Below are 17060 nucleotides of genomic sequence, written 5' to 3'. Positions count from 1 at the left end.
GTTGGGGTCAAAAACGGTTACGACGACGGAATTACCATCCGAAAATCCTCAGAGATCGTATTTCCGAAAGGGTAAAGAAGGGATGTAATTTTCGTAAAAATAAACTATACGAGGTTATTTCTACGAAAAGTATTCTTTGGGATTCAAACCAAACGATCGTCCCGCTCGGTCACTACGTAGCAACCACTCGGGCCAAAGCTCGGTCGCTACGTAGCGACCGAGCGATCGTCCCGCTCGGTCGCTACGTAGCGACCGAGCTCAAGCCAAAGCTCGGTCGCTACGTAGCGACCGAGCGATCGTCCCGCTCGGTCGCTACGTAGCGACCGAGCTCGAGCCAAAGCTCGGTCGCTACGTAGCGACCGAGCGATCGTCCCGCTCGGTCGCTACGTAGCGACCGAGCTCAGCCAAGCTCGGTCGCTACGTAGCGACCGAGCGATCGTCCCGCTCGGTCGCTACGTAGCGACCGAGCTCGAGCCAAAGCTCGGTCGCTACGTAGCGACCGAGCGATCGTCCCGCTCGGTCGCTACGTAGCGACCGAGCTCAGCCAAGCTCGGTCGCTACGTAGCGACCGAGCGATCGTCCCGCTCGGTCGCTACGTAGCGACCGAGCTCGAGCCAAGCTCGGTCGCTACGTAGCGACCGAGCGATCGTCCCGCTCGGTCGCTACGTAGCGACCGAGCTCGAGCCAAAGCTCGGTCGCTACGTAGCGACCGAGCGATCGTCCCGCTCGGTCGCTACGTAGCGACCGAGCTCAGCCAAGCTCGGTCGCTACGTAGCGACCGAGCGATCGTCCCGCTCGGTCGCTACGTAGCGACCGAGCTCAGCCAAGCTCGGTCGCTACGTAGCGACCGAGCGATCGTCCCGCTCGGTCGCTACGTAGCGACCGAGCTCGAGCCAAGCTCGGTCGCTACGTAGCGACCGAGCGATCGTCCCGCTCGGTCGCTACGTAGCGACCGAGCTCGAGCCAAAGCTCGGTCGCTACGTAGCGACCGAGCGATCGTCCCGCTCGGTCGCTACGTAGCGACCGAGCTCAAGCCGAAGCTCGGTCGCTACGTAGCGACCGAGCACTCGTTTCGCTCGGTCGCTACATAGCGACCGGGCTCGAGCCAAAGTTCGGTCGCTGTGTAGCGATTGAACCTTTCCGAACATCGATACGACACCAGTCCTTGCATTCTCGTCAAACCTTCGAATGCTATCTCCCGAAGACCGTAGCAAGCTCAGTCTATGTTTCCCGCTATTCTAATTCATCGATCAAACTTCGCGGATTAGAAACCGCGGAAAACTCGTAGTAAACGTGTCGAGTCGGAAGACGGCCCAAAGGGACCTAAAACACGACTCGAGGCCCATCCTACGATTTTTCCTAACCAAAAGCCCGTGAACCACAGCATGGTTCGCGCTTGGCCCGCGAGGAAGGATAAATGTCAAGTTTCCGCGGATAAATACGGAAGTTTTGAAGATAATTGTGAAGATCGGGAAAAATGGAATATCTCCATTTTTATGCTATGACGGCTTAAGGGCAGAAGAGTAAAAGCGTAAACCGACCTTGGAGCTAGTATATAAGGAGTCCTAGGCGAGGAGCAGAAGAGAGAACTTTTTCAGAGCAAACTTAGCACTTAGAGCGATTTAGGCAACTTTCCGTTTTTGTTATTTCGAGCTGCGACTCAATTAGGTTTAGCCGTCTTAGGGTTGCTAGAACTAGGAATCTCGCCGACAGCTCTCGAGCCCAGGCTTATACCTTGTTGTAACGCTCATACGCAGATTCGGAATAAGATCTATTTTGCTCTCTTTTCGATTTCTTATTTTTATCGTTGTTATTCTCGTGTTCTGATTGCTTGACGTGTGGTAATTAACAGATATCCGGGTCCTCTGGGAAACTAGGGTTTTCTTAGTTTCCTTATTTAAACGGAAATCGACAGTGCGAATTTCGGTTCCCACAGTTTGGCGCTAGAAGGAGGGGGACTTACGGATCAATCTAACCCGCAAAAGCCACACACAGTCAGACATGTCAACCAACGACGCGGATAACGTGCAAACTCCCCTTAACGGAGGCAGCGGCACCGATCTCCACACTCCGGTAGCGGACGTATCTGCGGCCAACGCGCAAGCCAACGCCGCGACTCTCGAGGAGTTTAAAAAGATGTTCGCCACCTATGAAAAAAGGTCGGAAGAACAGGATAGCTCGTGAATACCTTGACCAAACAGGTTGAAACCTTAACGGCAAGGACCCAAGCTATCCGTCCCCGCGGACCACCAAAATCCGCGGGAAGAGGCTCGATTTCGCCACCCCCACCCCACTCGATAGAGCAGGAGTCGCGCGGGAACGACCTTCCGGTCAAAACCCCAGCGAGAAGTCTCCCATCGAGAAGGGGAACTCTGAAAATCTTCCGCTCCCTGCAAAGGACTCGGAGGATAACGAAGCCGAACACATTGACCTGGACCCTAGCGATGTCTCCAACGACAGCGACGAGGATGGCGACAGACATCCAAGAAGGACCAGAAGCCGATCCGCTCGGGAAGGCTCCCCGTTCGAAAAACCAATGACGGAGGAAGAAGAAGTCGCCTATTGGAACGAACAAGAGGAGCTGGCCGAAAGGCAAACCGAGCTCACTCGCAGTAAGCGCCGACAGGCTCGGAAATCCTCTGACGAGACATCGGATATCCGCGATCTTCGCGACTACATCACCAAGACTGCGGCAGAAGTGAGAGCCGTAAAGTCTCAAATCCATCATGCTACTAGTGCTGCCCCCGAGATCGATCGACTGCTGGAAGGAGCTCGAAAGACCCCCTTTACCAATCGCATTTCGGACATGAGGGTGTCCGATCCGGGAAAGATCAAAGTACCGAAGTACGATGGTACGGCCGATCCGAAAGCGCACCTTCAGGCTTTCCACATCGCGATGGGAAGAGCAAGACTGAAGGACGGCGAAAAGGATGCCGGCTATTGCCGCCTGTTCGTCGAAAATCTTGAAGGAGCAGCGCTCGAATGGTTCGCACGCCTTCGTCGCAACACCATCGGGAGTTTTCGACAGCTCGCATCGGAATTCCTCAAACAGTACTCTGTATTCATAGACAGGGAAACCTCCGATGTTGATCTCTGGAGTCTCTCCCAGAGGGAAGACGAACCCCTCCGCGAGTTTATCAGCCGATTCAAATTGATAATGTCCAGGGTCAGCGGGATAAGCGACAAAGTGGCCATCGACGCGCTGAGAAAGACGCTCTGGTACAAGTCGAAATTCAGAAAATGGATAACTCTCGACAAACCGCGAACGATCCAGGACGCCCTCCACAAAGCAACAGACTATATCATAGTGGAGGAAGAAACTAAAGTCTTATCGCAAAAACATAAGCCGGCAAGACCATCCTCGAAAGACGCAGATCCGAAGGGGAAAAAGAAGAACTCTCGTAACGACAAGTACGTCCATCACGAGGGGGAAGATCTCCAAGGGGCGCATAACTATGCGATCAGTTCGGATCAAGGCCGGACCACGGGCAACACATGGACTCGCAATCAAGGGTATGACGAGAACACCTTCTGCGAGTTCCACCAATCCCGAGGACACTCCACGACTAATTGCAAAGTCTTAGGAGCAAGACTGGCCGCGAAGCTGCTCGCTGGAGAGCTTTCGGAAGTAACTAGCGTCAAGGATCTCATCCTCGATTCTGATCGGCCTCCAAAGACGGACAGAAATCCGCCCGCCGAAAAATCTCCTCAACGAAACCAACCTGGGGATAAACGCGGTAGGAGGCCGGATGACAAAGGGAACGATAACAATCGTCGCAGAGTCAATATGATCATCGGAGGATCTCAATACTGCGGCGATACCGTGTCAGCCATCAAGGCTTACCAACGGAAGGCAGAATCAAGCGCAAAATGGCCTACATGGTCTCCTCCTCGAGACGGCCAAAATTGCTCGATCACCTTCACGGAGGAAGAAGCCGGCGGTATCGACCAACCTCACTGCGACCCTCTCGTCATAGATCTCGTCATACGAGATTTAGAAGTCGGAAGGGTACTCGTCGATACGGGAAGCACGGTCAACGTAATCTTCCGCGACACTCTCAATCGGATGAGTATCGAACTCGGAGAGGTAATTCCGACGCCAAAACCACTCACGGGTTTTTCAGGCGAAGTGTCGATGACTCTCGGGTCAATCCAATTGCCAGTCATGGCCAAGGAGATCACGAAAATCGTCGAATTCGCGGTAGTCGACCATCCCGCTATCTACAACGTGATCATGGGAACCCCATGGCTCAACGCCATGCAGGCAGTTCCGTCAACTTACCACCTGGGTCTCAAGTTCCCAACGCCGAGCGGAGTCGCGGCCATCTGGGGATGCCAAAAACAGTCGCGACTATGCTTCCTCGCGGAGCATAAGTTAAGGCAAATCACGGCTTCTGCAAATGGCAAACGCGCGAAGATAGATCGATCTTCGGCCAAAAGCACCCCGCACAAGGACGAAGTAAAATCGTCTGTCAACGCAAACGCATCGGACGTCGAAGCTCGACATAAATCCGAAGCCCACGCGACAACTCAACCGGAACATCCGAAAATAGCGTCGACCCAGCCACGATCGACACGGTCAAGGCGGACATCGCGACACCAACCGCCGAGTAAGAACACTCGCGGCATGAAACAGAACTACGAGATGGCTTGATCCTCGAAAGGGGTACGTAGGCAGCTTGTCAAAAGACGAGTTCAGCTATCCCCCTCTCTAAAAAGGGGGGGGGAGTGGGTGCGTATACTCGTATACTCCCACAATCGCCATTATTGTAATCGAGTTTTTAGAAACATAAAAATTTTTACAATATACACTGTCTTTTTATCGAAAACGCTTACGCTTCAGTTTACGCTCGTCTGCGGCCTCATCCGGCCCAAAAATCGTAAAGATTATCACCTTTCAAACACGCATAATCCTCGAAAATAACTGCGAGACGTCGCAAAAAGTTAAAATTCGAGGACAATGCTAAATAAATTGTCCGAACGCGACCACTAAAAACCTTACACCCCGTTCGTCGATTGGCCCCGACGAACACGCCAGCCGTCTTAAACAAACGCAATCCGATCACTCTTTTGATCTTTAAAAACGTCCAGCACAAGGACAAAAGCGCGCTACAACAAAAATCCGAAATTTTGGTTTAGCACTTCCAGATTCTGAGAAGATGCTCGATTCGTACCATACAAGTCATATAAGCCGAGAACATATCGCGGACTTTAAACCGGTGCGAGTCAGGAAGAAATCGCAACAGGAAAAACGATAGCCGGCTAGTCACCGCACAAACCTTAACCGAAAGTAAACCTAGGTCTTGCCCTAAACCCAACGCTCTGGTCTCAAACATCTCAAGGCATGATATCTAAAAGATACGAGATCATAAACCATGCCTCTCCGTTCGTATCTCAATGTTCTCGAAAATCGTAAAGACAGATAAATTTTTACGAAAATCACGAACGAACCAACAGATCGAACGTCTAATTAGAACTACATACGAGACGACAACTCGTATTTACTTCAACCCTACTCAGGAAAAACTCGAAACGAAACATTTATCATATAAATAAACCGCGTAAAGCGGCAAGGGATTCAAAGCCACCAACGGCCAGTCCCGGAAATACAAATACGGCCATCGTGGCCTAAACGAAATCCAAATTCAAAGGGCCACATTCGACCGAAAACAAGGATAACTGATCCATCCCTCATAATCCAAAGTCGAAGTCCCCGGACAACGAAGCACCAAACGCATCCGCAGGACGATCCACTTCCTCGCCACCGCCGTGAAAATCGATCGGGACCTCCTCGGTATCAGGAGAAACCGGGATGGAATCCCAGAACCCTTGAATCCTCTCGTCGATCGGAGGGATAAGCGCCTCAGCGTGGGCACGGTCACTCATCCCACTCTTCATCAAGCTCATTTCTTCTTCAAACACATAGTCGTCGGCTTGCGTCCTCCAAAGACTTCCGACCGAACCACGGCACTCGCGAAAGTCGCCCACCGAGGTAAAGGCATTCTTAAGATTCCCGTACTCAACCTGGAACTGAGATGCGCGAGTCTTCATCACCTCGACGATCTCTCTTTTGCCTTTCCTCTCCGATCTGCGAACAGCCCGCGCATGATCACGAGTAAGCTGTGCCTCTCGCTCCAGCATCTCGCCTTGCACGCGGGCGAGATCCCGCTCCGCTTTCTCCGCCTTGAAGCGGTAGACCATGGCTTCTCTATGACCCGCCTCGATGGCCGAGCCCAGCAAGCTCAGGCCCTGCAAAATCAATAGGCGTGTTACAAATCCATACATAGGACAATCACTTAAAAATTCCCAAGAAAAAAACTAACCCCATTGATGATGCGAGATCCTTCCGCAACGACTCTCGGCCTCGCCGATTCTTTCGTAGGAGGAGGAGCATCGAAACCCGATGGCAGCCCAGCAAAGAAATCATCGAAGTCCGGAATGGGGGCTTCGCTCGAACCGCTTCCGTCGCCGTAAGCAAGGTTCGGATCCCATCCTGGAAGCATAGAGTCATCCATCGAAAACTCTATGTCGCCGAGATCGACGTCTTTTCCCTTCCAAGAGCTCGACTCCGGCGCGGCTGTCGGAGCTTCAACGGGACTCTGGCCGTCGGGTTCGGAGTCGCTTCCCGTATCCGCGTCCAAAGCTGGACCAGGTTGCACAAATTTCAGCGCCTTCCGAACCCTTCTCGGCGTGAAAGAAGTCCAGAAGAAGGGACCATTCCTGAGAAGATCCCTCACCGCGATAATATCCTCAGGGAACGGAGCAAGAGGATTGATGAAGGGACGATTGTTCGGCAACCTCCGGAACAGTGGAATGCAACTCTCTTCGACGGACGCAGCGTCCAAACGAACAAAGAAAAAGAACTTCTTCCACGAGTTGAAGTTCGAAATGAACTTCTTAACCACCGACATAAATTTCCGAGGGACAAACCTATGCTTATCCGTATCCTTGACAAGTTGAAGCCTCAAAAGCGCTTCATAATGATCGACGGAAAGGGAAAGGCCATGCTCATAGCTTAGGATCAAGATCCCAATAAGGTGCTGAATGGCAAGGGGTGTCAACTGACTTATCGCGACTTCAAAACGGTCCAACACTCGGACGAGAATTTCGGGTATGGGGAACCAGAGGCGACAACGCACTATGAACACCTCATAACAAGTAAAGTAACCCTCCGGGGGGTTGTTAGCACATTCCCCGCGGCAGGGAACCCGGAACTCCACAACATCCGGGATGCGGTAGAACGACCGCATCGTCGCGAGAAACTCGTCAGTGGTCCTACTTGCGTCCTTTCCCTCGACTCCACGATGGACCAGGACCGGGAATGGCTTCTCCTTGGGAGGGATCAACGAGCCGTAATGAGCAACCCACCATGCCTCGTTCTCGGCAGGATGCACCGAGTGAGGCACGAACTCCGTCTTCGGAACGACGAGCTCTTCGTAAGGACTCGCGGACGAAGACCCTTTTTTCGCAATCTTTTTTTGCTCGACATCTTTACACTTCTCTTAAGAGAATAGAGGAAAAGGGTGGAGAGAAAGATAGAAAGTTTTTGAAAGATCTTAGAGAAAAACAAGAAAGTGAAAAAATTATGGAACAAGTTACCTCTCTTCTTATAAGACATGAGGATTTACTATTCAAGCTCGGACTTTCGCATATTAATTCCATCCATCACGCCTAACTTGCCAAACATGCCTAACCGCACGCTAGGATCCCCCCATGCATGATCCTAACGGGCTGGGGGGCTAACTGTTGGGGTCAAAAACGGTTACGACGGAATTACCATCCGAAAATCCTCAGAGATCGTATTTCCGAAAGGGTTAAAGAAGGGATGTAATTTTCGTAAAAATAAACTATACGAGTTTATTCTACGAAGAAGTATTCTTTGGGATTCAAACCAAACGATCGTCCCGCTCGGTCACTACGTAGCAACCAACCAGGCTCGGGCCAAAGCTCGGTCGCTACATAGCGACCGAGCGATCGTCCCGCTCGGTCGCTACGTAGCGACCGAGCTCAAGCCAAAGCTCGGTCGCTACGTAGCGACCGAGCGATCGTCCCGCTCGGTCGCTACGTAGCGACCGAGCTCGAGCCAAAGCTCGGTCGCTACGTAGCGACCGAGCGATCGTCCCGCTCGGTCGCTACGTAGCGACCGAGCTCAAGCCAAAGCTCGGTCGCTACGTAGCGACCGAGCGATCGTCCCGCTCGGTCGCTACGTAGCGACCGAGCTCGAGCCAAAGCTCGGTCGCTACGTAGCGACCGAGCGATCGTCCCGCTCGGTCGCTACGTAGCGACCGAGCTCAGCCAAGCTCGGTCGCTACGTAGCGACCGAGCGATCGTCCCGCTCGGTCGCTACGTAGCGACCGAGCTCGAGCCAAAGCTCGGTCGCTACGTAGCGACCGAGCGATCGTCCCGCTCGGTCGCTACGTAGCGACCGAGCTCGAGCCAAAGCTCGGTCGCTACGTAGCGACCGAGCGATCGTCCCGCTCGGTCGCTACGTAGCGACCGAGCTCAGCCAAGCTCGGTCGCTACGTAGCGACCGAGCGATCGTCCCGCTCGGTCGCTACGTAGCGACCGAGCTCGAGCCAAAGCTCGGTCGCTACGTAGCGACCGAGCGATCGTCCCGCTCGGTCGCTACGTAGCGACCGAGCTCAAGCCGAAGCTCGGTCGCTACGTAGCGACCGAGCGCTCGTCTCGCTCGGTCGCTACATAGCGACCGGGCTCGAGCCAAAGATCGGTCGCTGTATAGCGATTGAACCTTTCCGAACATCGATACGACACCAGTCCTTGCATTCTCGTCAAACCTTCGAATGCTATCTCCCGAAGACCGTAGCAAGCTCAGTCTATGTTTCCCGCTATTCTAATTCATCGATCAAACTTCGCGGATTAGAAACCGCGGAAAACTCGTAGTAAACGTGTCGAGTCGGAAGACGGCCCAAAGGGACCTAAAACACGACTCGAGGCCCATCCTACGATTTTTCCTAACCAAAACCCGTGAACCACAGCATGGTTCGCGCTTGGCCCGCGAGGAAGGATAAATGTCAAGTTTCCGCGGATAAATACGGAAGTTTTGAAGATAATTGTGAAGATCGGGAAAAATGGAATATCTCCATTTTTATGCTATGACGGCTTAAGGGCAGAAGAGTAAAAGCGTAAACCGACCTTGGAGCTAGTATATAAGGAGTCCTAGGCGAGGAGCAGAAGAGAGAACTTTTTTCAGAGCAAACTTAGCACTTAGAGCGATTTAGGCAACTTTCCGTTTTTGTTATTTCGAGCTGCGACTCAATTAGGTTTAGCCGTCTTAGGGTTGCTAGAACTAGGAATCTCGCCGACAGCTCTCGAGCCCAGGCTTATACCTTGTTGTAACGCTCATACGCAGATTCGGAATAAGATCTATTTTGCTCTCTTTTCGATTTCTTATTTTTATCGTTGTTATTCTCGTGTTCTGATTGCTTGACGTGTGGTAATTAACAGATATCTGGGTCCTCTGGGAAACTAGGGTTTTCTTAGTTTCCTTATTTAAACGGAAATCGACAGTGCGAATTTCGGTTCCCACACTAACTCTCTCGATGCGATCTCTGTTTCAGATACTGTTTGGAGTAATACCGAACTATGAGAACCTGAGAGTGTTTGGGTGATTATGCTTCCCTTGGTTAAGGCCATACAATGCTCATAAGGTTCAGGAGAAATCACAGCGATGTGTATTTCTTGGATATTCTGCTACTCAGATTGCTTACTTCTGTCTTGAACCTGATACTAACCGTATTTATACGTCAAGACATGTCCATTTTTTGAGACAGAGTTCCCGTTCCAAGCCAAATCAAGAGTATGTGATCCACAGACCCCAACCACACCTAATACTCAAACCCCCTGCAGCTACAACAATCCCGGTCATGCCACAGCCATCTATGGGACCCTTGCCTAAGAACCTTCACCACACTTCTCCTCCTCCACCAAATCCTCATGTATTACCTTCCAACTCTCAAACTACATCATCTTCTTCCTCCTCAGAGCCCACTGCTCTTTCTCAAAATGAATCACAACCCATGATTCAGCCAACCGTCTCTTCCCATGAGCCCACTGCTCAAGAACAAAATGAGTTGCAAGCCATAGCTCAGTAAACACAACTTGAAAATACATCCCAAACCCAATCATCCACGTCTGTACAACCAAGTGAACCACAAAATCCAGTTCCATAACCACCACAAAATGAAAACAAGAGCCAAAAATAATATTAAAACCGGTGCAGAAATTAACTCTTCACTTTGCAGGACAAAAGCAACACTCCTCAGAGCCAACTATAATTATTCAAGAAATGAAAGAAAAAGAATGGCGAGAAGCAGCAATAGCAGAGTTCAATGCACATATTGTCAATTATACGTGGGATTTGGAACCACCTTCACCAGACCAGAATTTAATTGGGTGCAAATGGATTTTTACAACGAAGTACCTCGCAAATGGCAAGGAAGAGCGATGCAAAGGCAGACTAGTAGCCAAGGGATACACACAAAGATATGGAGTTGACTACTCTGAAACATTCAGTCAAGTCATTATGTCTACCACCATCAGACCACCATCAGACTTGTCATTGAAATAGCAGTGACAAAGTCATGGACTCTGAAACAGTTAGACATCAATAATGCCTTCCTCCAAGATGATCTAACTGAGGTTGTTTACATGATGCAGCCACATGGTTTTATTGATAAATATCGTCCCAACCACCTCTGTCGCTTCCAGAAGCCAATATGTGGTCTAAAACAAGCTCCACGCTCTTGGTATCTCTCACTCAAACATCATCTTCTCACGATTGGCTTCATCAACTCATCCGCTGACGCATCTCTCTTCGTTCACACTCATGGTCACACTGTCACATATGTTCTTGTATAAGTCGATGACATACTGGTAACTTGCAGTGACTCAGTTGTTGTTCAACAAGTCATAAAATCCTTTGCTGAAAGATTCTTTATAAAAGATCCGGTTGATATCCACTACTTGGAAATCGAAGCGATCAGGACACCTCAAGGACTTCATCTAATGCAGAGGAAGTATGTCAATGATATACTCAGTAAACATAACATGGGAGATGCCAAGGTAGTCTCCACGCCATTGCCAACTTCACTGAAACTGACGCTTGCTGGTCGAAACCTTCTACCTGATGATGCCCCTTATCGTTCTCTTCTTGGTAGCCTCCAGTATTTGGCCTTCACCAGACCTGACCTCTCTTATGTTGTTACACGTCTATCACAGTTCATGCATCAGCCGATTATGGAGCATTGGCAAGCAGCAAAACGTGTATTACGATATCTGGCTGGCACTCGCAGTCATGGCTTCTTCTTACATCTCAACAAATTCCTTCATCATCTACCTAGAAAGAAACCAAGTTTCGTAATCTTCTAAGAAGCAGAAAGGAGTTGCTCGTTCATCAACGGGAGCAGAATATAGAGCGGTTGCAAATACAGCTTCAGAGGTAGCCTGGCTATGCTCCTTGCTCTCCAATATGTGCATTGATCTTCCTATAGCACCAGTCATATATTGTGACAATATTGGAGCCGCGTATCTGTGCGCAAACCCGGTGTTTCACTCAGTCAAATATTCCTTTGAATATCCGGTCTACGAAACATATCGCCTTAGACTACCACTTCAGGCGTAACATGATACAGGCTGGACAGTTACGAGTTGCACATGTTTCCACTAGAGATCAACTCGCAGATGCACTAATGAAACCACTCCCGAGGAATCATATTCATCTAGCTTGCAGCGAGATTGGAGTGACAACATCCCCTCCATCTTGAGGGGGCGTATTGGATATATATGCGAATATAGATAGTTAAGGATCTCTATGTAATTATTCTTCTCTTAAACCCTAGCTACTCTCTACTTGTATAAGTATTGTACAAAGGTTCTAATAAGATTATCACTTTCCATAATCTATAGAAAAGGCAGAAGCTGAGGGTTGAAAATCATCTCAGGAATCTAAACCAAGGGTCCTGAAATCGGCACATCGGATTCCTTTTCCCGATACTGGCTGTGTTCTAGTTCCCACTGAGAAGCTAGACGGTTATAGAGCAGTTGCGAGAACCGTTGTGCTTTTTCTTAGAACAGGAACAAACCACCCACTAGAAAGGGCCATATAGAGTTTTAATCAGTCGTTCCTTCTACAAAAACATCAAGCACATAAATCAACTAAAACCGAGTTCGCTACCACGTTTTCAGAAGATTCCTTGTACTTTGGTGGGCCTCTTCAGTGCCGTGCCTCAATGGCAAAAAAAAACAATTGGACAGGAAAAAAAATTACAAATCAAAGACATCATTTATTATTAACAAATTAAAGGCATAATATAATTATAAAAACAAAGAAATCTGATAGTTAGAATTAAAAAAAATGGAAATTTAATGAAAACATGGTTTCCTAAGTAACAAAAATATAGAAATTGTTAATTATTAAAGAATTAGAGTAATTAGATTGGTTGGTGGTTATAGTTTTTAATGCATTATTAAAATATTTTCAAAAATGTAAAGTTGATAAAATTTTATATTTGTTTGATCATGGCATAAAAATTAAGTAATTTCATCACTTTATCTAAAAATATTTATAAAATTTAATAGTAAAAACTTTACAATAACTGTTTTGAAATAAAAATAAAAAATATTATATAATTATCATTTTGTTTATTAGTTTTTTTATATATATTTATTTTCTCTAGTAATTTGTATTATTACTTTTATCGAAGAAATTTATAGGATTGGTTTCGGGCAACCCAAAACGTTCGCACGGCTTTATTCCTGTTGAAAACCAAGATACATGGGTTTGAAGAAGTCATGCCGGGACTAAACTTTGGTGCTCGGAACACTTTGGATGAAGCTGCAGTACTTGTAAAAGGGAATTCTTAAGCCACAGGACTTCAGATTCTTTGTTGGTAATGCCGGTTGGCAGCTACATCAGCTTAGAGAAAAGATCGAATCAGATTACTGGCATGTTGCCGCTTGCAGCTCCGATTTAATATGGCGGAGCTTCACCAGAAAACTTGTGGCAAGAGATTTGCAGTTAATGGGCGGTCAATACTCAGAGCTGGGCCGGATACCCAAGCTGGATATGTACTAGTTTTGAAATTGATGCCTAGTTTCTAAGAGAACTAAGGCTTTTTATATATATATATATTCTCTATTAAGCCAAATGTATAACTTCTATCTATAAATTGACTTACTAAAGGAGTAGTTCTTAATATGCACATCTGTTTGCTTCCCTAACCAAAAGAAATAGCTGAGATAGAGAGAGCAGGGCATGAAACATAGGTTTGCCATAATAGAACTTGGGAGGCAGTCTGTGACTCAAAGTTATGAAATCATCTAGTTCGTGTATCATCAATTTCTATCTTGTTTCATTGCTTAAGCACATGCTTTGACAGATTTCTTTGTTACAGATTTCTCAAGGCGGGACTTGCGTACAGCTTCTTGGATTCGTCTCTCGTGATCTTTCATCATGTCTTCAATGTTGCCACCAGGAGGCATCAACGGACCCGAACAGTGCATTCTGTTCTTCTTTCGCATATATCTCTGAAACAATATATCAAGGAAACATTATTTAACAGGAAGGAAGGAAGGAAGAAGAGTTAAAGAGTCAGTTATTACCGTTGTGGGTTCTCGTGATGGTACACTTTCCTTTTGCGAAGAGCTAGATGAGTAGCCCCCTGTTATAACAGGCACATTGTTGGAACGATTAGCTCTCACCTCTCCTACACTGATCCTAGAGCTTTTATTCTTATTCAATGTTGCGGTTAAGCTTGGATGGATCACTGAACTTGAAGCAGAAAAGAGCTTTCCTCTTCCATTCTCTTTCTTGAACCCATATGGGGTGTTGATTGAGACATTAGAGTGCCCTGAAGCCATGAACTCCGGTGTTACCTTGGAGTCTCTTCCACCTCTTCTCGCAGATTCGTGTCCACGCCACTTCACCGCTTCTGCTTTCTTCCTGAAATTTTGCAAAAATGAAAAGTTTGTTTAGGATCTCTCTGATCATTCATGGACCTCTCATTGCATACTCTCACCTTTTTGCTTCTTCATTGCGCTTCTTTGCATCAAGTTCCTTGCTTGGAGGATACTTGGGCAAACTTGAGATGTGACAAGGGAGTGGCTCGGTTGTAAAGAACTAGAGAGATGAATAAGATAATCATTACCTCACTCAAAAATGTTAACAAACAAGAAGAGGGCACATTACCTCACTCAATAGAGTAGAAGAAGCTGAGCATCTTTTCTCTGGTTCTACAGATAAAAGCCTATCAAGTAGAGCTAGAGAAGAAGATGGTAAGTTCTTGAACGTTTCTAGTAGGACACGCTTATAAGGATGTTGCGGTCTGTAACTTGTCGCCTGTGGGAACTTTGTTGTTTCCCAAAAGTCTTCGGATGGTGAACCGCACAGCTTAAAGATCTTATGCATTTGCTCCACCTGCAAGATACAAATCAGTTTAAAATCAGTGGTTATAGGCTAAAAAAGCAGTACAAATAATCTGAATCTAAAAACTCACCTCAGTTCTTCCTGGCATGATTGGTTTACCTACAAAGAGTTCTGCTAGAATGCAACCAACGCTCCAGAGATCAATGCCTGGTCCATAGTCTGTAGATCCCAGTAGAAGCTCAGGTGCTCTATACCACAATGTGACTACACGGCTAGTGAGCGGCTGTTCAAGATCCGGATTATAAAAACTGGCTAGACCAAAATCTCCAATCTTGAGAACACCATCATTGTTCACCAAAAGGTTCGAACCCTTGATGTCACGGTGAAGAATTCCGCGGCTATGACAATGCTCAAGTCCACAAAGAAGTTGTTTCATAAAACACTTGATCTAATCACAGAGAATAGTGAAATTTGATTTGTTAGTCTTAGAGAACACAACATGGGTGAGTAGTTGACGGAAGCTTTTATTAAAGTACCTGTGGCTCGGTGAATTTGACACCAGGCCTAAGGGCGAGACCTGAAAGATCATGCTCCATGTAATCAAAAACAAGATGCAAGCTACCTGATAGCTTTGAAGTGACAAGACACTTAAGCTTCATAACATTTGGATGATCTAGTTTGCGCAAAATGTTGATTTCTCTAGCCATAAACCTCACACTTTCCGGATCCATGTTAGCAAACCGCACCTTCTTCATCGCCACTATTTGGCCCGTCTCAAGATCCCGAGCCTTATACACAATACTATAAGTCCCTTGACCTATCTGCAAAAAAAAAAATACAATATCATTACAAACCAATACACTGTATGATTCAGACAAATGAAAAGTTGAAAGAGACTACTACTAACTTTGTCAAGCTTCTCAAAGGAATCTGCACGGCGAGGAACCCAACCTTTTATGGCTTCCCCTGCAACAGAGGTTAACCAATAAGGCCATCCAGCTGCAATAAGATCTGCTTCTGCGCTACGAGGTACTTTCGAAATAATCAATCCTCCTCCTTTGCCATTGTCTGAAACTCTTCTTCCTCGATGAGACCTCGAAGGTCTCTCTATGATCGTTGTTTTACCCTCGTGACTATCATCTATAGGAACAATCAAACCGCTCGCTCTTCGTCCACCACCAGAGCTTCCATCTACCGCTTTGTGCGAGAAATCATCTTTACTTGAAGGCAGAGGAGCAATCAGTTGCACCGAGGAAGATTTGTTCCAATACTCTTTTCCTTTCTGATGACGATGAGATGAAAGATCGTCTGCTTCCTCTGCTGCTCCTTTCGAGCAAATGCAGCCCATAATAATAATAACTCTGCCTTGGTTTACGCACGCAAATATCCTACTACTCTACAATGATTTAAAACATGACCTTGCACCAAGCATCAAAGATCTCTCTATCACTTGGACAGATTAATCGAGATGAATGCAAATCTAAGTTTTTGCGGCAAGAAACCAAAAGGGGTTTTTCTAAACCCCAAAAAAGATTGTGAATTTGGTGAAGAAGTTGGCAAATTCTATAGAAACAAACGCAACAAGGTTTTACTATTCAAGAGCAAACAAATGTTGAGAATCATAGTTGCAGCAGCGGTTCAACAAAACGGAAAATCCGGGGAAAATAAGGAAAAGAAAGATTGTCAATAGAGAGATGGAAAACAAATGATGCAAGATATGGTTTGCATTAGAGTAAAATCAGGAGAACCCTTCAATCTTGGGACAACACACATATTTGTTATTTCTCTTTTTCTTTTTTTAGAAAAAATCCAAATACTTCAAACTGTTTGCATGAAAATGGGATTGTAGTAATAAAGTTGTGATTTGTATTATTTCGTTCTTCAATTTTGTGTGTTTTTGTATGTGAATTTATTTTATTACATAGATTTTAAAAAAAATTATGGATATAGAAGATATTCTCAAAATTGAGTCTTATAAGTAAAAAAAAAAATTACATCTCAATACTAATAGACTTTAATAGAATCTTAATATCAATGAAAACTACACTTTTCTAATAATAAAAGATTTTGATTGGAATTTAAAATTCTTCACTCCAATAACAATAAATTCTACTCAGATTTTAAAAATTCATAAACAAATAACAATGAAATCTCAAAATTTTATAATTCCTCTAGAATATTTGATTCATCTAATGAAATTCATTGAAAATAGCTTATATGTAGTTATTGATGCAAAACACAAATGGAAACTATATTTTGAAATAAATAATAGTTATCAGTAAACCGGGTCGGTTATAAATCAAAGTTAAAACAAAATGACAACTTTTAAATAAAATCAGATTTGTTTCCATTTGAAATCAAATCAAACGAGGGAGTTATCAGATATCAACCATTAAACCAATATAATTGGTTTACAAAAGTATTTCTTCCTCATTAACATTATTTCTCTACTAGTATTTTATATGACATATAAATTTTCTTAAATTTAATACTGGAAAATCAAAGGATAAAATTTTCAAATAAAAATATAAAAATGTTATATATATATATATATATATATATATATATATATCCCCTATATACTAATTGAGAATCATTTAAAAAGTTGTAACCTTAAGTTTGTATTAATTAAAAAGAGACTCTGCTTTTGTGTCATTTAATTATGATGACAATTTAG

At 45.9% G+C, this 17060-nt stretch overlaps 1 protein-coding gene and 1 pseudogene across 1 annotated transcript; one reads left to right on the top strand and one right to left on the bottom strand.

Moving 5' to 3' along the window:
- The window catches only part of LOC106453916, a 28307-nt pseudogene extending 15214 nt beyond the window's left edge, over window positions 1-13093 (top strand).
- A 56-nt stretch (window positions 13094-13149) lies between these two features.
- LOC106345220 (probable serine/threonine-protein kinase At1g09600) lies at window positions 13150-16771 on the bottom strand. The gene is made up of 7 exons (XM_013784450.3): window positions 15291-16771; window positions 14920-15204; window positions 14514-14831; window positions 14207-14434; window positions 14037-14137; window positions 13621-13960; window positions 13150-13545 (listed from the first exon to the last, which is right to left on the bottom strand). The coding sequence occupies exons 1-7, from the start codon at window positions 15729-15731 to the stop codon at window positions 13378-13380; spliced, it is 1881 nt and encodes a 626-aa protein (XP_013639904.1). The 5' UTR covers window positions 15732-16771; the 3' UTR covers window positions 13150-13377.
- Between the last annotated feature and the right edge of the window lie 289 nt (window positions 16772-17060).

The sequence above is a fragment of the Brassica napus genome, chromosome A5 (assembly GCF_020379485.1).
Source record: "Brassica napus cultivar Da-Ae chromosome A5, Da-Ae, whole genome shotgun sequence".
Classification (NCBI taxonomy): domain Eukaryota; kingdom Viridiplantae; phylum Streptophyta; class Magnoliopsida; order Brassicales; family Brassicaceae; genus Brassica; species Brassica napus.
Note: the sequence above shows the minus strand (reverse complement) of the source record. Positions and strands in the feature narration are given on the sequence as shown.